The sequence below is a fragment of the Silurus meridionalis genome, chromosome 22, assembly GCF_014805685.1.
Source record: "Silurus meridionalis isolate SWU-2019-XX chromosome 22, ASM1480568v1, whole genome shotgun sequence".
NCBI classification, from domain to species: domain Eukaryota; kingdom Metazoa; phylum Chordata; class Actinopteri; order Siluriformes; family Siluridae; genus Silurus; species Silurus meridionalis.
This window is the reverse complement of record NC_060905.1, coordinates 5,508,861-5,530,933: the sequence shown is the minus strand read 5'-3', so window position 1 is coordinate 5,530,933 and position 22,073 is coordinate 5,508,861. Positions and strand designations below refer to the sequence as shown.

General features: G+C 40.5%; 1 protein-coding gene across 1 annotated transcript; it reads left to right on the top strand.

The window, feature by feature from the left end:
• The first annotated feature begins 3,040 nt into the window (after window positions 1–3,040).
• Window positions 3,041–22,073, top strand: recql4 (RecQ helicase-like 4). Its single transcript, XM_046835562.1, is given in 25 exon segments — window positions 3,041–3,314; window positions 4,722–4,755; window positions 5,328–5,431; window positions 5,539–5,679; window positions 5,757–6,739; window positions 7,900–7,999; window positions 8,091–8,241; window positions 8,440–8,571; window positions 8,949–9,104; window positions 9,193–9,285; window positions 10,136–10,272; window positions 10,931–11,014; window positions 11,538–11,726; window positions 12,797–12,979; window positions 13,125–13,131; window positions 13,134–13,322; window positions 13,611–13,888; window positions 14,044–14,178; window positions 16,348–16,753; window positions 16,834–16,963; window positions 18,249–18,406; window positions 19,150–19,327; window positions 19,581–19,746; window positions 19,900–20,008; window positions 21,837–22,073. Coding segments are annotated over 25 exon segments (4,449 nt in total). The 5' UTR covers window positions 3,041–3,230; the 3' UTR covers window positions 21,959–22,073.

Below are 22,073 nucleotides of genomic sequence, written 5' to 3'. Positions count from 1 at the left end.
CCTTATTCGAGCACCCGGCTTGGACCACCAAGTTTAGTCGATATGTAATGTGACTCTGAGGCCCCTGCTCTGAGGACCATTTAGAGGCACATGTGGAAACGTATTTCACTGAGAAGGGGTCAAATGATCTTGCCTGCCGGGTGACTTTAAGATAAAAAAAAAAGAATGATATAAAGCTCTTTTTTGGCTTTAGACCTGCTGACATATGAGCTAACTTTAAGACTATTTTTGTGATCTGATAACATTCACCTTCAAATGCAGGCAGGTGGACCCCATTTGAGCAAGTGTTTATCATATGTACTCAAGGGTGACAAGGTAAGCCCACCCAGACCATCCAGACAGGAGTAGGCCTTTGTGCAAACATATAGTACAAATGTAAATATATATATATATATATATATATATATATATATATATATATATATATATATATATACAGTGGAACCCGGTGATCTCGCCCTCGGTTACCTCGACAACCCTATTAAGTCGACGTTTTTGAAGTGGAACCGCCAAATTCTCGCTTTTTCTAAGCATTTTTTATCGGTTATGTCGACTTTTTTTATGTCGCCAAACCCTAATATCTCGAGCACAAGGGGGGAAAATTTGCCATTTAACGTCAGTTATCTCTGTGCAGCCGCAGAAGAACTCGCGGAAGTGGCGGAAAAATCAAGCATTACAGCTGCTACAGGTGTTGTATTGTATACTGGTGAATCTCTGCTGTTAGTTAGTGCACATATGCCTTTTGTTGTTAAATGTTATGCGATGAAAGCCGCGATTGGCGGCGCGGAATGTGGGATGAGCAAAAGCATAGAATGAACACCGGCAGGATCGGGGGAATCCGCGATGCGCTTTGGGAAGAAAAGAGCAGCCGTTGAGAGTGTGCTGGTGGGAAGGCACGTACCGGGATACGCATGAGCGATAACAACGACCGGCGTGAACCAACATATACCAACAATAACGGACGGTGAGAGTGTGGAAGTTTAAATAGGAGCTGGTGATGATGATAAACGAGCACCATATGTGCGCGATTGAAGCTGCAGGAGCTTCAGAGAAAGCGGCCGAGAAAGCACCTGACACGCCGAAGGGGGGCGAAGGGGGCGTGGCAGGTGGATTCCTGACAGATAAACATGTACTGTATGTATTTTTATAGCATGCCTTCATCAAACAAATCGCGGCAACGTTGTTGTGTAAAAAACCCCTTCAAAAACACGTGCATGCACATTCTCATTTATTAACGCACATCATGTACATAAAGAAATTTGAAGCACGTTAATATATTGCCGCCATTTTGATTTTCGTTTATCTTGATCATCGGTTACCTCGATGCTTTTTGGCGACCCCCTAGGACATCGACATAACCGGGTTCCACTGTATATATATATATATATATTAGGGCTGTCAAGCAACTTAATCACATTTTTATCTGTTCTAATTGTACCGTAAATTAATACTTTTAAGGTTTTTAATACTCTAATCAATATGGACGTGGAGAAATATGGATGCTTTATGCAAATATATGTTTATTATTAGTAAAACCAAACTCAACTTCGAGCATGATTACGTAAATTACGTAAATCATCAGGATACCAAACGGAACTTTTGCTGTGTTTCCACACGGACGGTTTTAATTGCCGGATGCGTGCATCATGGTGGAGTTTGGTGTAAAGAAAGGATGTTATGAATAAACGTGTGTTGCGTCGTTGGTTTTAATTTCGCCTCTTTAATATTTAGTTATTTAAATTTGTAATAAAAATAGTCAATCAGAAATGTGTGCTGCATTAATCGTGCATTGATAAAATTAGTGCCATTAAAATGAATTTGCTTAACGCATTATTTCATTTTGACAGCCCTAATATATATATATATATATATATATATATATATATATATATATATATATATATATATATATATATAGTTAATTCATTACAATAGTCTATTCTTTTCCTTTTTATTCTTTATATTTTTCAAGAGAGGTGGAGGAGAGTGGAGGTTTGGGTTGGTACTTTAAATGTTGGTACCATGACTGGTAAAAGGAGAGAGGTAGCTGATATGATAGAGCAGAGAAAGGTAGATGTGTTGTGTGTTCAGGAGACCAAGTGGAAAGAGAGTAAGACCAGGAGCATTGGAGGTGGCTTTAAACTGTTCTATCACTGTGTGGATGTTGTATCTGGGTGATCCTGAAGAAAGAGGTCAGACAGGGGCTCTGTGGTGGTGATGAGATGCTGGATGAGGGAGACAGCTAGAATGATACTTGGTGTGACAACTGGAAATAGAAAGGAAGAGAAAAAGACATGTAGGTAGAATGAGAAAGTGCAGGAGAGCATAAGGAGAAAGAGGTTGGCAAAACAGAACTGGGATTGACAGAGTGATGAGAAAAGTAGGCAGGAGTACAAGGAGATGCAGCAGCAGGTAAAGAGGGACGTGGCGAAAGAAAAGGAAATGGCATATGAGGAGCTGTATGAGAAGATGGACACTAAGGAAGGAGAAAAGGATTTGTAGCGATTGGCCAGGCAGAGGGACCGAGCTGGAAGGATGTACTGCAAGTTAGAGCAATAAAGGATGGAGATGGAAATGTGCTGACTAGTGAGAAGATTGTGTTGAGAAGATGGAGGGAGGATTTTGAGCATCTGATGAATGAGGAAAATGAGAGAGAGAGAGAGAAGGTTGGATGGTGTGGAGATGATGAAGCAGGAAGTGGATAGGATTAGTAAGGAGTGAAGAGGTGGAGGTATGTGCTGGAGAGAAGGGAAATGAAAGTAGGAGTGAGACAGAGTACGTGTGTGAACGAGAGGGAGGGCAATGGAGTGGTGCGGTTGCAGGGAGAAAAGGTGGAGAAGGTGGGTTTAGGTACCTGGGGTCAACAGTGCAAAGTAATGGAGAGTGTCTCTTTGGATAAAGGCGGCTGCCAAACTCTGAAAAAAAGGGCAAAACAAAAAAATACAATCTTTCACTTAATACCAGAGTAAAACACTAACAATGTAAACCCTTATCCTGTTATGGTGACTCTTATTCTGACATGTAAGACGGACACGCCCATTTCCGTGTTTTTGGCGCGCTGTGTTTAAAGCCTGGCGACGCTGTTAAACTTTACCTGATCTTATGGCTCGTTTGAATGAACTAAATTACGACATGAACTTTTAGTCGTGATTAGATAAAACGTCGTGGGAAAAGACCGATTTTATTAAAACTATTTACCACGGAAGCGTATTTCAGCGCGCGCTGTTGCCATGGACCGCTATAACGACCTGAAAATACTCTTAAAACAGTGGGAACATTCATTTATGCAAACACACCACAGAAAACCGAATAAGGTGAGTTAAACACCAGACATTTTACAATCCTTTAAATTCGGTAATGTTCCTACGAAATAAAACAGTCTCGGAAAATACCAGCCATTCTCTAACTATTCATTTTTATGAGTGGGTTCTTTGAATCGACTCTTTGAGTCGGCTCTTCGAGTTGCCAGTTGTGCATGCACGTTGAGAACCGATTTACCTATATATTGAATAATATAATGCATTTATTTATTGATAAATCTTTATTTATTTATTATTATTACTATGTAACAACGTAGAAAAGCTAGACAACTGTGCATTAGAAGCAGATGAGTGAGGGGTTATAAGAAGAATAGGAAAATAAATTCAGAGTCGAAAGAGTCGGTTCTTATAGACACAATTTTACTGTCACTGCATAGTACAGGTCCAGAGAACGAGATGCATCCACCAGAAGTGCAAATAGCAGCGTTGTGCAAACTTACAAGTGCATATACATTTGTAAATATAATTAGTCTTCTTTTCGCTGCTCCTATTAGGGATCATCCGTCTCCACACCCCTCTGTCCTCTACATCTGCCTTTTTCAGAACAACTGCCTGCATGTCACCACATCCTTAAACCTCCTCCTTGGGCTTCCTCTTTTCCTCCTGCCTGGTGGCTCCATCCTCAGCATTCTCCTACTGATATACCCCATGTCCCTCCTCTGCACATGTCCAAACCATCTCAATCTCGCCTCCCTCACCTTGTCTTCAAAACGTCCTACATGCGCTGTCCCTCTAATAAACTCATTTCTAATTCTGTCCATCCTCATCACTCCCAACGAAAACCTCATCTTCAGCTCTGCTACCTCCAGCTCCACCTCCTGTCTTTTACTCAATGCCACTGTCTCTAAACTTTCCCTTTCACTTTTACAGATACTCTTCTATCACAAATCACTCCTGTCACTCTTCTCCACCCACTCCACCCTGCCTGCACTCTTTTCTTTACTTCTCTAACACATTCTCCATTACTTTGCACTGCTGACCCCAGGTACTTAAACTCCTCCACCTTCACACACATGCACTTTGTCCTCTCTCTCTCTCTCTCTCTCTCTCTCTCTCTCTCTCTCTCTCTCTCTCTCTCTCTCTCTCTCTCTCTCTCTCTCTATATATATATATATATATATATATATATATATATATATATATATATATATATATATATATATATATATAAAAACACAAATTCTATCCACATACAGTAGTATGTCTGCAAAAAATGGTCACAAAGTGTAGGTAAAATGTTTGACTTATTAATCATAGTATAATAATAATAATAATAATAATAATAATAATAAAGATCAGAAAGAGGGAAAAAAAAACAGGGCCTAGATGACAGGAAGTGAAATACAGGAATGAAAAGCGAGGAATCTTTTACCACTCATAATAATAAAAATGTATTTTCAGGATGATATTGCTGCAGCTCCCGAAGACACTAAAAGTAAGTACAGTTATGGTATAATGTTTAATTTCACAGACTTGATTTCAAGTTTGAATTTGTTAACGAATGAGTCATTGTGCAGAACATAAATCAGAGGTCACCAAACCCCGGATTGTGAAAGAGTTGCTGTCGGGTCGCTAAACTGTTCTGTGTAAAATGTCTATAGATATGACACTTTTTATGCTAATCATGGCATATGGTATGCTATTATTTATTGTGCTACAGGGACAGTTTTTCATGGTTTTACGAACGTTAAAGAAATAAATGGATGGTTAGATTATTTTTAACGTTTGTTTGAGGTACGCAGTTGCTATGGAGATGAAATTGATGATTTCCTGTCAATGAAATGTTAAGTTAGTAAATGATTGTTCTAATCTGAGGAAAGCGCTCCATGGGCTGCAGCAGGATGGAGACCCTTGTCGCACATCATCTGTTTAAAGTTAAAACACTTTTGTCAGTGAGAAACTTCAAAAGACAAAGTGATTAAACACTAACACTGGAGACTCATTTCAAAAAACGCAAAATAAAAATAGCGTCTTAAAGAAAACGTGCATTTCCCTGTTTCGTTTCAGATCTTTATAAAGAGTACCGCATGCTCAAAGAGGCAAAGGAGAAGACCACGAATGAGAATGCTGGTTGCATCCAAAAGCAGGAGGTCCAGTCTCCAGCCATTTCCGTAAGCCACTGTCTGATTGATTTTTCTATTTCTGTTGTTGTTGTTGTTGTTGTTGTTGTTTTCTATGTGACTCACTCTTTGAATTTGGTTCTAAAATTGTTGAAAAGGACTACTGGGGTTCTCATCTTAATCGTAAAAACCTGCCTGCAGCAACACCCAAACTCACATCTACAGACAAGGAGACTTTACAGGCCTCTCCTCAGTACTTTGGGATGAAGCTGAAGTCTAATCTCAACTCGTTATCGAAGGTATGTAAATATAACCTCCAATGCCGGAGTTCTTTAAACCAGATGTTCTCACCAGTGATCTGATATATATTTTTTAGGAGCGATCGTTCTCTCTGAAGAAAGCAGTCACTCTTCGACGGACACCGGGAAAGAGCCGGAAAGACGATGGAATCGCGAGCTCGGCACTCGAGGACGTGGTGAATCCATCCCCAAAACTTGCTAACACGAGTCCAGCGCTGCTCAGTCCTTCAGATCAGACAGGGAGCACTGAGTGTGAGGGTGAACCCTCTGATCATTTTCCTTCTTTCACTCCTTTGAAAATGTCCTCACTAAGCTCAAAGACTCCGAGTAAAAGCCTGGAGAAAGCCCAGTTCCTCAGGCAGTCCATGACCAAGCGGCTGTCGTGTGTGGACAGGGGCTGGCTGGAGCGTTGTCAGGGCTTCACTGAGGCAAGTGTTGAGCACAAACCAGTTGCCGGAAATGTAGACCTTCCGGAAATTAATCAGAGTAGTGCTACGAGTGAGAAAAAAGTTGTTGAGAACGAAGCATCCAGAGACGCATCATCATCACCACATGATGTGTCTCAGGTGCATGCTGAGAAATGTTCAGTAGACATTAATCACATTCCAGGAACCCCTGATAAATTATTGACGCTAGATCGAGTCCCAGAGGGTCAGGACCACATCGACAGGTGCAGTCCTCCTTTACAAACTAGAAAACAAGTGAAAAAAACCCAGTCAAGAAAAGCACAGGATTCTGAAGGTTCAGATTGCGAGCAGAAGCCTGTAAGAAGAAAGGGACGGAAAAGACAGAGAGAAACCGAAGAAGGCGAAGAACAAGCAGGACAAATCGAAAGTGTCCAGAAGAAACGCAGGACCAAGAAAGGGGACGCTGCAGAGGAGAAGCCTGTGAAAAAAGGACGGAAAAAGAAAGAGCGAGCAACCGAGGAGGAGGAAAGCACTCCTGAGATTCAAAAAGTACCTCAGAAATCAAAGATGCCTCAGGAGAACCTTCTTGGAGAAGTGGACGAGGAGGACGTGAGAGCGGCGTCATCCAAGAAGACGAACCCGATCAGAAGCAGGTGAAACCTTTATGCTGATCTTCTCCCAATGAACTGAATTATAGTAGGTGCTCTTTTTGTGTAGAAGAAAGATCTAACTTGCAAATAGATCCAGGAATCCAAGCTAATCAACATCCAAACACATTTTTTTCTCAGACAGACAGAACTAACAAACAAACATGACCATTTAGGATAAAATGACGAAACTTCACACAACTGAAGGTATCTGATAGACAATAATACCACATTCTGAACATTTACTGCTGCTTTCCAGATGTTGCCATTTTTTAAAATTATTTAAAAAAAAATGTATGCAGTTACATTAATGCAGCTCCGAAGTGGCCAAGTTAGTAGCAGGACATCCAGCATCAAAAGATAATACCGTAATATGGTTGTCTTTAACTTTCGACATCATTACTATTGCAATATAAAAAAATTTAGTTAAAATTTGTGCACCCAATCTTTAATATTAAAAAAGTAATAAAATTAAAAGAAAGGAAACAAATGATTGATTCAGATACTAAACAATTATAGGTGTTATTACGGTCTTGTTGGAAGAAATGTCTTCCAACATCATACATATTGACTTTACGAACATTCACTTTATGAACTTTTGCGGATACAAACAAACCTGTCCTCAAAGTGAAATTAGTTCCGATTTGTAAATTTGTAAAATTAAAAAAATTCGGAGGATAATCGTCCACCGTAACTACATGATGCGCACTGGACTGCAGCGAATGCATTTTCCTTCTTTTGTTATTTATTTATTTTTTATTACTTAATACAAAATATTGTATACAGTGTTTTAGTACATTTTATTGAATAATATAGTATTTACAGCTCTTATATCATAGTAGATATGTGTAGGCAATAACAAACACAGTAACAGTATCCCAACAAATTCATGGTATATGCGGTCGTTGGGAATGTAACTCGTTAGTGAGTGGTGACGTGAAGAACACTGATTATCTTCATCATAACACCTGTTTGTGGTTGGGATTTATTAGACAGCAAGTGGACATTTTGTCCTCAAAGTCGATGTTAGAAGCGGGAAAAACAGGCGAGCGTAAGGATTTGAGCGAGTTTGAAAGAATTGTGACGTCTAGACGATCCTTCCTTGGATCAACAGTTTTTAAAAATAAGCTTGTTATGTCAATATTAATAAATGAAATATTTCCAAGGGTGACCAAAAACACAGATGGTAACTTTGTGAAAATCAACCTGAAGAAGAAGTCCCATGTTAAAGGCTTTGCACTGAGAGGTGCTGCTCTCCGCAAGCAGGCGAGTGAATCACGATTCCACTTGGATCCTAATTTCTACTCAGTAACTCAACTGCACGTGAATGAGTTATGTTCATGCGCTGTGTTTGCAGATGTACATGCAAAAGTTCCAGCTGAAGGGCGAGCGGTTCGGCGGAGGCTTTGGCCGGGGCAGAGGCCGATTCGGGGGCTTTAACCGACAGGGAGACGTCTGCTATAAATGTGGTGGAAGTGGACACTGGGCACGAGACTGTCGTGGAGCAGGTGAAAATCAGAAGACTATTGTTTTTGTTTTGGTGTTAAAGTTTTATGAGAGAAAACACAAACTTATGAAATCTTAATTTGCTTAAGAAATGAAAGAAGGGTGAACTTTTGTCCACTCCCGTAGCAAATTATTTAAATTAATCTATTGCTTTTTTTTTTTTTATTAATTTATTTTATTTTTTATTTTGTCTGTCTAAGCTCTGGCTCCTGGTACAGGAGGGTCGTCTCAGAAGGACAAGACCCCTGAGGACGAGGAAGAGGAGCCATTTGAGCTGCCCACCTTAGAGGAAGTAGCCAGAGCGACAGGAACTCTTTGTTCTGAACCCATTAGTGAGTACAGTACCCCAAAAAAAGGGTTACAATTCAACATATGTAAAATTTATTGATTTTTGATGTTATAGAAATATATAACTGCACACTGTACTGTGAATGGACCCGTATTTGGAATAATTTACTTCTGTATGAAATCAGTACGGTGTTGCTTTTGATGTTAATAAGACAAAATTCAAGCACAATGTTCAACTTTCCCGTTTTGGAAAATATTAATAGTACAAATTTGACTCTGACTGTAGTAAAGCTCTGACACTGGAGATTCTTTCCAGAAAAATTTGAAAGATTTTGGATTTTGTACAGAATTTGCTAAAATCTGGCTTCACCCTGAGATAACGTATCCATGCATCATTAAAGAGTCTGACCTCTTTCTCCAGCAGTGCCATCAAGTGTTCAAAATGATGCAGGTGAGAAGGACGAAGACCAAGGAGAGGAAATCCTGCTAAACGTCATAAGACCGGACTATGAGCGTCCTGCTCCTCCTCCACCCATGGACCCTCTTTACAGTCCGCGAGAGGACGGCAGAGTGCAGGGTGAATCCATTTATTAGTGGAACAAATTCACCACTTATTTGCAGTATATCTAGTAGAAGGTGAATGAATTATATCTTTTCTTTTACAGAAGTTCCTCCTGAGGTATTCCAGGCTCTTCAGGACTTTGGATACAAGTCCTTTAGGCCTGGCCAAGAGACTGCCATCATGAGAATCCTCTCAGGTTGGTGATTAAAGAATATATATAATTTAAAAAGAAAACAATGGCAGAATGATGCCAATTAATGATAAAATAAGAAACACAGAATTTTTAGAATGATTGATGTATTGAGAATGTGAGCTCATTATAGTCTTTGCATAACTAATCTATTTTCCATTTTCTATTTTTATGTTGAATTTTGAAAATAAAAGTTATAGATTTATAATAAATTAAATTAAATCTGCAAGCACCCAGACGGTGAATGAGCAGGTGAGCTGCTCGTTCACAGACAGGCTAAACAATTGTTGCCTAAGCTGCCAAGACATTGTGAATCCAGAGTAATGTGTAGTCTTCCCCATGGATCTAAATGTTTTGACTCCTGACTGGTGGAATTTTCTTACTGTGCCAATATGGGTGATGATTAATGAGGTTAGATGGAACAGTAACTATTAAATAATATTTTTTTAATACAAACAAATTAGAGCATTCAGAGCACCTGTCCCACATTTGTTTAGAAAGGTCTTTAGGCCATTTGCAATCAGTGTGCCAAGTTTTAGAACTCTGTACACGATGGTTACCTAGAAAAAGGAAATAGCGGCATAAGAACAATACAAAAATAAATAACAAAATCTCAATTTGTAATTTTTTTAACCAATCTGTATAAGGGATTATATTAAAGCTTCCAGATATTATAATAATAATAATAATAATAATAATAATAATAATACAGACTCAGTAAAATGTATGTGGCAAAATAACAATACTTTTGCTGTGCTGCATTGAATTGAACTGATATTAAACTTGAATAATTGAAGCAGTAAACCACATAAGGTTGTGTCTAATAGGTTTCTGGTTATTATGTTGTATTATATAGGTTTATCTACCCTGGTGGTTCTGTCTACTGGCATGGGCAAATCTCTGTGCTACCAGCTTCCTGCCTACCTCTATGCTCAAAGGTCAAAGTGCATAACCCTGGTTGTGTCACCTTTAGTATCGCTAATGGATGACCAGGTAACACTGCTTCAAATTGTATACATGTATCCACTATAGAGCTGCGGTCAGCAATGTGCAGAATGGATTTTTCCTGAGACACACACACTATATGGACAAATGTTTGTGGACACCTGACCATGAGATTAAAATGTTTTTTTTCATCCCATTCCACATTTATAATGAGCTCCACTCTTCTGGGAAGATGTTCCACTAGATTTTTAGTGTCTCTGGAGGTTTGTGTTTAGAAGGGTGTTAGTAAAGTCAAGTACTGGGGTGCAGTCAGCGTTCCAATCCATGCCCAAGGATGAGTTTAGAGCTCTACAGAAGGCCACTCAAAATCTTCCATTCCAACCCATGTAAAGCGTATCTTCATGGAACTGGCTTTGTGCACCAGGGCATTGTCATGCTGGAACAGGTTTGGGTCTAGTAGTTGAGTGAAGAGGGAACATGTAATGCAGCCACATCTAAAAACATACAATTGTGTGGCTCCAAACTTCATACGTGTTTCTTCTCCAAACCAAAGTAGTAGAACCACATATCGCTCGAAAATCAGTTGTCCCAATGCATTTGTCCATATAGTGTATTTGATGATCGTAGGGCTGGAAATGTTTTAGGTACACATTTTTTCAGTGCATAATCTGTAAATGTTAATCTTAATGATGTCAATTTATTTCAGCTCTCTGGGATTCCCTCTAAGCTGAAAGCAGCATGTATCCACTCCAATATGTCTCCTAAACAGAGAGAGGCCGCTATCGAAAAGGTCAAACTAATTACACATTATTACGTGTTTTTTTGTTGTCGGTGTGTAGAATGTTACGTAATTTAGTATGGTAGCTCTCAGAAAGCAATACTTACATTTTAAACTTAAAGCGTATACAAATTGTGAATGAATGATGCAGTAAAAAAGGACAATTATAATATGTGCAACTGTTGCACATTAATATTGTCCTTGATTACTGAAATGTTTACCTCAAGAGGGGATGTTAGGCCCGTTTAGAGTTTTCTCTAACATCCCCTCTTGAGGTAAACATTTCAGTAATCAAGGACAATTATAATATGTGCAACTGTTGCACATTAATATTGTCCTTGATTACTGAAATGTTTACCTCAAGAGGGGATGTTAGGCCCGTTTAAAGTTTTCTCTGTAGTTACCAGGCTGTATAATGTACAATACAGATGATATAAGTAATAGTAAAATTATTTATGAGTGAGTTAATCCTGTTAATTTTACAGTATTTGTATCGTGTGTGTGTGTGTGTGTGTGTGTGTGTGTGTGTGTGCAGGTGAAAGCAGGTGAAGTCCATGTTTTACTGTTGTCCCCAGAGGCTCTGGTTGGTGGTGGTCACTCTGGCTCCGGGTGTCTCCCCCCTGCAGACCAGCTCCCCCCAGTGGCCTTTGCCTGCATTGATGAAGCTCACTGTGTGTCTGAGTGGTCACACAACTTTAGGCCATGTTACCTCAGGCTGTGTAAGGTCAGCACTGTTATTGCTAGTTGGAGAATAGCATTCTTATTTCTTATTTGAGGTTCACTATTTGGACAAAAAGTATTGGGACACCTGATTTTTTTCATCCATAGGTGATACTTTCTCAAACTTGCTACAAATTCAGAGCAGCACAATTGTATAGGACGTCTGGGGATGCACTAGAGTTAAATTTTCTTTTCACTAATATTAGGAGACCCAAACCTGTTCCAGCATGACTGTGTTTCCCTGTGCATCAAAGCCAGCTTCATGAAGATAAGGTTTTCATGGGTTGGATTTTTCTGCTTTTGAGCCCTCACCTGAACCCTGTTGAACACCTTAGAGATGAATTGGATGAAACACCGACTGCACCCCAGGTCTCCTCATCCTACATCAGTACCTGACTTTACTGAATAAGAAGCTCCACATTGAAACTCGAAAATCTAGTGCAACATCATCCCAGAAAAGTAGAGGTTTATAAATGGGGATTAATTATGGAATGGGATGTTCAAAATGCACATACAAATCTAATGGTCTATATCGGGTCTATTCCCCACAAATTGCTGTTAATTTCAACCTAATAACCAGCCCGCATATATAAAGCACAGCAGCAAGCAGTTGCCTATTTTCCGAATGACTGTGGAACGAGTGATGCCATCCGTCCATCTATCCATCCATTTTATTTTATTTATTTATTTTTTAAACCTGTCTCTTGATTTTTTTGGTTTTGTTAGAAATCTAGAAAACTTAGAAATCAGAAATTCCAATTTCATGGAAACTTAGCTTTTCCCCAGACTGTAAAGCACAGAATTTTGGAGACTTGTCTTTTTTTTCTTTTCATATAATGTCAGAATTTCAAGGATTACACACTTTGTTTTCTGTAGAGCTTCTGTTACAAAATGTTAAAAACACCCTCAGACTAATGAAAAGCAACTATTGAATAAATATGCAAGGCTAGCACTATTTAGTTGAAACATGGTGGTGGTATACTGGTGTCAAGTCGTGCAGCAGAGCCTTGCACAATGGCAGGAGTGGGATTAACTTACTCTTAGTTATTCTCTGGTGTGTGTTTGCATGTGTAGGTGCTGAGGGATCGTCTGGGTGTGCGTTGTTTGCTGGGCCTGACAGCCACTGCCACCCTGTCCACTGCGCTGGACATCGCCCATCACCTGGGCATTAGCGATCGGGACGGCATCGCCGTTCGCTCGGCTGCAGTTCCACATAACCTCCAGCTCTCTGTGTCAATGGATAGAGACAAAGACCAGGTACACTCCCCCTTAGTACATTTCCAGGAGAAAAGGAAAAGAATACATTTTCTGAATATGATACTTTTGAAATGGAATTTAATTCTAGCAAGGAGAAGGTTTTCGAAGATTTGGAGGTAATGTATAATATTGTCTTTCTCACCAGGCTTTGGTTTCCTTGTTAAAGGTGAGCGCTTTGGTGCCCTGGAGTCCATTATAGTGTACTGCACCAGACGAGAAGAGACTAGCCGCATTGCAGCACTGCTGCGCACCTGCCTGCAGGGGGTGATGTTGAGAGAGTCTTCACGGCTTGTCAAAGAGGACAAGGAGGACAATCCTGTCAGCAAGAAGAAGAAAGCTTTGGGTAAAATTCAAGGCTGTTGTGCTAATGCTTTTTATTTGAGTTAGCTATCTATGGCATGATGAGCTTAATGGTGTTAATGCTGACCTTTACAAACTAAATGATTAAAGTGCTGCTGCATCACTGTATTCAGGAAGAGATGAAGCAAAGACTTAGTGAAGTCTAGATTTTACTCCAGGATGTCTTACTGGGAAATTAGTTTGGCTGCATCAGTTTTTTAGAAACACTGAACAGTTTACATGGCTTCAGCAAATCATAACTTGGCTGTCCACTGTGTTGCTTGAACCTCAGCCAGGAAGAAGATCCGGAAGCCGCTGAAGTGGATCTCTGAGGCGTATCACGCGGGCATGTCAGCCTCCGAGCGCCGGCGTGTACAGAATAACTTCATGTGTGGCGAGCTGAGGGTGGTGGTGGCCACTGTGGCGTTTGGGATGGGCCTGGACAAGTCAGATGTGCGCGGTATCATACACTACAACATGCCCAAGAGCTTCGAGAGTTACGTGCAGGAGATCGGACGAGCCGGGAGAGACGGAGAGCCCTCGCACTGCCACCTGTTCCTGGATCCAGAAGTGAGCTCAATAATGCCAGTGTTATTTCTTGAGGAGCTCAGCATTTTTTTGGTTGCATCGTTTGCCATTTGTCATCCGAGCATTGTTTTTGTCTTAGTGTTGTTAAATATAGATTTGAACATATGGTGATTTTTTTTTTTTTCTTTTCTGCGCAGGGTGGAGATCTGCACGAGCTGCGGAGACACATCCATGCAGACACTGTGGACTACTTTACTGTCAAGAGGCTGGTGCAGAAAGTTTTCCCTCCCTGCAAGTGCAGGCGGATCCATCAGCACCAGGAACTGGCTCAGGTGAATGATTTGATCATCCATACAGTGTAATGAAATTTGTAGGATATTAATCAACCATCTGTCTTTCCGTCCATCCATCCATCCATCCATCCATCTATACAATCCACCCATACTATTCAGTCATCAATGCTATCAAACATCTAATCATCTGTTTGGCCATCCATACTATCCATCCGTCTGTCTGTCTATCCATACTTATCCATCCATCTCTCCAGCTATCCATACTATACATTTATCTGTTTATCCATTCATACATCCATGAAAACTATCCATCCATACTATCCATTCATCTGTTTATTCATCCATACTACCCATCCATCCATCCATCCATCCATCCATCCATTAATATTATACACCCTATTAATATTATCCTTTCATCCATCCCTCCATCTATACTAGAATACTACCCATCCATCCATTCATACTAGAATACCATCCATCCATCCATCCATCCATCAAGTCAAGTCAAGTCAAGTCAGGTTTATTTGTATCAGACATTGTCTCAAAGCAGCTTTACACAAATCAACAGTTAAGGTGAATGGTGTGAATTTATCCCTGATGAGCAGCCGTGGCGACTGTGGCAAGGAAAAAACTCCCTTAGATGTTATGAGGAAGAAACCTTGAGAGGAACCAGACTCAAAAGGGGAACCCATCCTCATTTTGGGTGACATCAAGAGTTTGATCATAAATCTTTCAACAATACAGAACACTGGAGAGTGAGAACTTACATGATTACTGGAGTATAAGATTATAAGTGATGTTCTTTCTGCAGTCTTATACAGTCTATATGGTTAGTAGCTCCTAGTTTTATAAGCTCAACATTTGTGATCCAGCATCAGCTTCTCCATGCCAGAGCCTTTAAACACTCCAGGAGGTCCAATGTCAAACTCCACACATGTAGCGGGATCCAAATGGCACTGGTACGTCTCTAGATGGTTCGGGATGTTTGTGAGTTCGGCATCTACTTCTTCAAGGTCCGTAATCATCAAGATGGTGGGAGGTGACTGGAGCTGGCCAAACCTCAGGGTGTCTCGGGATGGGGAGAGAAAGAGAAGCAGTGGGGAGGAATTAGCGTAGCTGCTGTTCATGATATTAACAGCACAAGTTGATAATGTGCATGTGATCAGATGTTCTGGAGCACAAGGTTATGATGTGATGTGTGTTATGTGTAGGCTTTGCTAAAAAGATATGTTTTTAATCTACACTTAAACTGGGTGAGTGTGTCTGAGCCCCGAACACTGTCAGGAAGACTATTCCAGAGTTTAGGAGCTAAATGTGAAAATGCTCTACCACCTTTAGTGGACTTTGCTATTCTAGGAACTACTAGAAGCCCAGAGTTTTGAGATCTTAGGGAGCGTGGCGGATTGTAGCGAGTTAAAAGACTGGATAGATACATGGGAGCCAAACCATTTAGTGCTTTATAAGTGAGTAGTAGTAGTTTGTAGTCTATTCGAAACTTAACAGGAAGCCAATGTAGGGACGATAAGATTGGGGTTATGTGATCATATTTTCTTGACCTTGTAAGAACTCTGGCTGCTGCATTCTGGACTAACTGAAGCTTGTTTATTAATGACGCAGGACATCCACCTAGTAATGCATTACAGTAGTCTATTCTGGAGGTCATAAACGCATGGACGAGCTTCTCTGCATCGGATATAGACAACATATTTCTTAACTTAGAAATATTTCTAAGGTGAAAGAAGGCTGTTTTTGTAACTTGGTTAATATGATATTTGAAAGACAAGTTGCTGTCTAAAATCCATCCTATCCATCCCTCCATCTATACTAGAATACTATCCATCCTGTCTACCCATCTATCCATCTATATTAATACTATCCATACCATCTAACCATCCATCCATCCATCCATCCATCCATCCATCCATCCATCCATCTTATCCAGTCTTGAATGCAATCACGCATGCAGTCATCTGTTCAATCATCTAATCATCCATCCATCTCTCTATTGTTCTCTCTCGCCATCCACCTTTTCTTTTTTCTGATTGGATTGTCCTGATTGTCCCGAAACAGTTGCAAATTTGTCTTATTACAAAAGACATTAAAAAACATTTGATCATCATCTGGTGCACAAATCTTATAGCTATAGTGATAGCTCAACTCAGTTTGATGCACTGGATGAAGCTGAGAGCTTCTGTTTTTTTTCTCCAGGCCATGGAGGTGGATGATGCAGAGTTGATGGAGCTGCTGGATCACTGTGACGCTGCTGGAGACAACCAGCATGAGCCGCAAGGCGCAGCAACACCTATCCACGTCCAACAAAAAGAACCGGAGCAGACAGGGACCACGCCAAAGAACCCACTCCAGACAGAAAGCTCTCAAGAGTGGAACACACCTACAGTGCAAATAATGAAAGAAGAACCTGAACGTTGCATTAGTCCACCTGGGGGAGAGGAAAGAGAAAATGATGGACAAATGGGTGAGGGTGAGAAGGATGGAGGAAGTAAAAATGGTTCAGAGAGTGAGGGTGGTGTGCGGGGCCAGCGTGTGTGTCACACTCATGAGAGGGCGCTTCCAATGCAGGAGACAGTGGATGAGCTGGACATCACAGAGGAGGGTAAGGATTCTGTAGACGCTCCCTCAAGCGTTTTCCAAGCCACAACCTTGTTAGTTCAGCACTGTCGTTTCTTTTTTCAGGTTTGGAGACGTTACTGTGTTACCTGGAGCTTCATCCTCAGTGCTGGGTGGAGCTCATGCACCCAACGCTCTCGGCCTGTCGCCTTGTGTGCTATGGAGGACCTCGGGAGCTCCGCAAGCTCACCAGAGTGTATGTATCTCATTTCTTTTAGACAGGTTCAGCAGTGTTTTCCACAAAAAATTAAAAAAATAAGTTATGAACCAGGCAAGCAAGAATCCATTGCATTAAGCAGTGGTGGATGAAGAACACAATGTAGTAGAGATACTGTAGTTAAAATATGAATCCATGAGTCCATTTAAACTTTCACTTGAGTAAAAGTACAAAAGTATTCGCCTTCAAATGTACTTAAGTATCCAAAGTACTTTGATTTATTATGGCTGTAATGTTCCTATTATCATTTTTATCACAAGACTCTTTACGTCATCAACTCAGTTTATGTGAAAAGACTCTAATGTTACTCTCAGCACACTGATCTATTAATAGAATGATATAAATGAGTCAAACACTGATCGATATCTATTACTTTGATCATGAGCCCAAATCCTGTTTTTTAACTACTTCATAGAATTCATGCAAATGAGGGCACGGGTGTTGTGGCGAGTTCAAGTCTGGAGTTTCCTAATCCTTTATTCCTCTATAAATGTTCTGCTTGCAGTAGAACTGACGCCGAACTGTTAAAGTTTAAAACTTAGCGTGCGCTCGACCCTGATTGGTTGCTTGCTGTGTGTTTGACCCGTTAAGTTTTTAAATAATAAAATGAAAAAAGAACAACCGATTTTACTAAATGTATTCGAGTAAAAAGTCATTTAAAACTTTAAAAAGATATTTACCGTTAAAATGTAGCAAAGTTAAAATAAAAGACTCCCCAAAAGGAAATACCTCATTGAAGTACAGATACGTGAAAAAGCTACTTTTTTTAATTACATGTACTTCGTTACTGTCCACGAATGCATTTAGAGACCAGCAAAAACCACTAAGGCTTCTAGAGAATTTGAGCACAGACTGGAGCTTAACTTCCTCATTGATTTCAATCTTGAACTTGAACTTGAACTTGAGTTACCATCTGTGTATTTCCTCAGGTTTTCTCCCTACTGTCCAAATTACCAATAGGAATAATGTGTGAGGGTGTACAAGGTGACCTGGAAAATTTTCACATACACATCATAGTTCAGTGAAATACTTTTCTTCGCATATCCCAGCTTTCTAGGAATCTCGGTTTGTTAAGGACCCAACAGTGACATATGGCAGTTTCGGGGCTTATAATACAAATCCAATCAGAACCAGGACATTAAAATAAAACTTGCAACTGAGACTTCTGCAGCTGATGTATTTATCCATCTGATTGGTCAGAAGATTGATTATTTAGAATCGAGAACCTGACGTTGCATTTGTTGCCCTCTCTCCGATGTGCCAGGTGTGCTCCAGTGGCTGTGGTCCTGGCTAGGAAGCGTCTGGCCCATGAAAAGGTGGAGGACTGCGACTCTCTGGAGTTTGACGTAGTGGAGTTGGCGGACACTATGGGCTGGCAGCTCCCGCTGGTCAAGAGGGGATTGAGACAGCTGCAGTGGGGTGGTACAGACAGAAATACAGATTTATTTACTCTGGATAAATTGTTCTTACTTGATTTAAATTCTTGAATGAAATAAGTAGCTATCAGTTTTATTTGGGTACAAACTGCGTGTCTAAATGATCACACAATCGCCTCAAATATGATTGTAGTCATAACGTCAAAAATTGCATTAACTCAGGAAGTAAATGTTTCTGGCTGTAATACTGAACAACTTCTAATATTTTGAGGTGAATATAAAGACTTGAGTTGGGATAATAGACTAATGTGCAATTAACCATCTGTTCCATCTATCTTTGTGTCCGTCTAACTAGCTGTCTATCTTGTGTTGATATGAAGTCTACTGCGTATTTGTTTACCTGTATTTTGGCCAAAATTGATGAAGGGTCTCACAGGTGGGATATTCCCATGACCGGTTGCAAATGGTCCAAATAGTGGGAGTGTGCAGGATTGGCCAGAATTTCTCAGCAACATTAAATAACCACACTTCAGTTACCGGTTGATTGTGTGCATTTAGAGCAGATACATTTCATTTTACTGTCCTATTTTTATGCTTTAAAACTTCAAAATGTAGAATAGTCTTTTTGTTTAAAATAATTTTTTTTAAACTATAGTCTGTATTTAAAGCACATTGATGTTGTCAGTTTTGCTTTCTTTTCATTGTGCCATGAGTTTTGTGTCGTTTTCCTTGTGTTATGATTGACACAGTGTGTGTCTGGTGTGTGTTTTTTTGTTGTTGTTTTTGGAGGTTCGGGTCGGAGCGGCATCGTTGTGGAATTCTCTGCTCTTTCCTTTTACTTTCGCTCCTACGGCGACCTGACAGCTGAAGAACTTGACGAGGTGTGTGCGTTTCTGTACGGACGGGTCCAGACGCAGGAGAGGACCCAGCTTTATCAGCTAAAAGCCTCCTTTAAAGCATTTCGCAGGTCACACACATGCACACACACGCACACACACATGCACACAAACACCTGCAATTTAAAAGCCAACATTATTTAGGAGCTGCTGTTTGACACATGACACATTCTGACCAATCCAAATCGAGAGTTTTATAGCGTTGTCATGTGAAGAACATGTTTTTGTCTTTTATTATTTGTACCTGTGTAATATTTACACTTCTACATGTATGCGATCGATTTTTTTATTCTTTAGTAAAATTGTGTGTTTGTGCGCATGCAGTGTTGCGTATCGGAACTGTAGCTTCTGCATGGATGAGTTGGATGAAACCAGGAGCCTGAGGCTGAAGGAGCTTTTGGCTGATTATTTCGAGAAGCGGCGAGACCTGGACATGAGCCAGTATGAGGAGGAGCAGGAGGACGAGGATGAGACCTTTAGCAAGTTTAAGGTGTGTGTGTGTATGAGAGAGAGAGAGAGAGAGAGAGAGAGAGAGAGAGAGAGAGAGAGACTTCCTAGTTTATACTGATGATTTATCAGCATGAGCTGGAACCCACAGTAAACCAGAACAATGTGATTATTGACACTGTTGACTGTGTGTCAGCTGAAGGACTGGGAGGAGCAGATCCGTGCCGATGTGAGAGGTTTCCTGGTCAGTCGGAGTGATGAAAAGTTCTCAGGTCGTGCAGTGGCAAGGATTTTTCACGGGATCGGTGTGTTTGCTCATTTCTCTCTCTTCTTATACAGTGAGGAAAATAAGTATTTGAACACCCTGCTATTTTGCAAGTTCTCCCACTTAGAAATCATGGAGGGGTCTGAAATTGTCATCATAGGTGCATGTCCACTGTGAGAGACATGATCTAAAAAAAAAATCCAGAAATCACAATGTATGATTTTTTTAACTATTTATTTGTATGATACAGCTGCAAATAAGTATTTGAACACCTGAGAAAGTCAATGTTAATATTTGGTACAGTAGCCTTTGTTTGCAATTACAGAGGTCAAACGTTTCCTGTAGTTTTTCACCAGGTTTGCACACACTGCAGGAGGGATTTTGGCCCACTCCTCCACACGGATCTTCTCTAGATCAGTCAGGTTTCTGGCCTGTCGCTGAAAAACATGGAGTTTGAGCTCCCTCCAAAGATTCTTTATTGGGTTTAGGTCTGGAGACTGGCTAGGCCACGCCAGAATCTTGATATGCTTCTTACAGAGCCACTCCTTGGCCCCGGTCATCCTCTCCTTAATACAGTGCAGTCGCCCTGTCCCATGTGCAGAAAAACCCCCAAAGCATGATGCTACCACCCCCATGCTTCACAGTAGAGATGGTGTTCTTGGGATGGTACTCATCATTCTTCTTCCTCCAAACACGTTTAGTGGAATTATGACCCAAAAGTTCTATTTTGGTCTCATCTGACCACATGACTTTCTCCCATGACTCCTCTGGATCATCCAAATGGTCATTGGCAAACTTAAGACGTGCCTGGACATGTGCTGGTTTAAGCAGGGGAACCTTCCATGCCATGCATGATTTCAAACCATGACGTCTTAGTGTATTACCAACAGTAACCTTGGAAACGGTGGTCCCAGCTCTTTTCAGGTCATTGACCAGCTCCTTCCGTGTAGTTCTGGGCTGATTTCTCACCTTCCTTAGGATCATTGAGACCCCACGAGGTGAGATCTTGCATGGAGCCCCAGTCCGAGGGAGATTGACAGTCATGTTTAGCTTCTTCCATTTTCTAATGATTGCTCCAACAATTTTCACCAAGCTGCTTGGCAATTTCCCCGTAGCCCTTTCCAGCCTTGTGGAGGTGTACAATTTTGTCTCTAATGTCTTTGGACAGCTCTTTGGTCTTGGCCATGTTAGTAGTTGGATTCTTACTGATTGTATGGGGTGGACAGGTGTCTTTATGCAGCTAACGACCTCAAACATGTGCATCTAATTTAGGATAATAAATGTAGTGGAGGTGGACATTTTAAAGGCAGACTAACAGGTCTTTGAGGGTCAGAATTCTAGCTGATAGACAGGTGTTCAAATACTTATTTGCAGCTGTATCATACAAATAAATAGTTTAAAATTCATATATTGTGATTTCTGGATTTTTTTTTTAGATTATGTCTCTCACAGTGGACATGCACCTACGATGACAATTTCAGACCCCTCCATGATTTCTAAGTGGGAGAACTTGCAAAATAGCAGGGTGTTCAAATACTTATTTTCCTCACTGTGTGTAAAAAGTTGTGATATAAACACTGAATAATACTTAAACTGTTCAAAGTGATTACATTTTGTGCATCTGTCTGTCTCTATCCATTTGTCTGTCTATCTCTCTTTCTCTCTCTTTCACACACACACACATATATATAATGTATGTGTGTGTATATATGTATATATGTATGTGTCTTTCTGCATCTCTCTCTCTCTCTCTCCATCCATCTCTCTCTCTCTCTCTCTCTCTCTCTCTCTCTCTCTCTCTCTCTCTCATATGTGTGTTCTGTTTTGTAGTAATTTTTGTAAGTTTTTTTCTCTCCCTGGTTTCTCAGGAAGCCCGTGTTACCCAGCGCAGGTGTACGGCCGAGACCGGCGTTACTGGAGAAAATATCTCCAATTGGACTTCAACGAGCTCATCCGCCTGGCCACTCAGGAGATTATTAGAACGAGGTAACTGACAGTAGCAGTGACTCCTCCCTGTGTAGTCTGTCTCACTGTATCACTGCACTTTTAGAAATGACCATATTTATTCCTATTACCAAATACTGAATAAAGTTTATTTTTTTCTA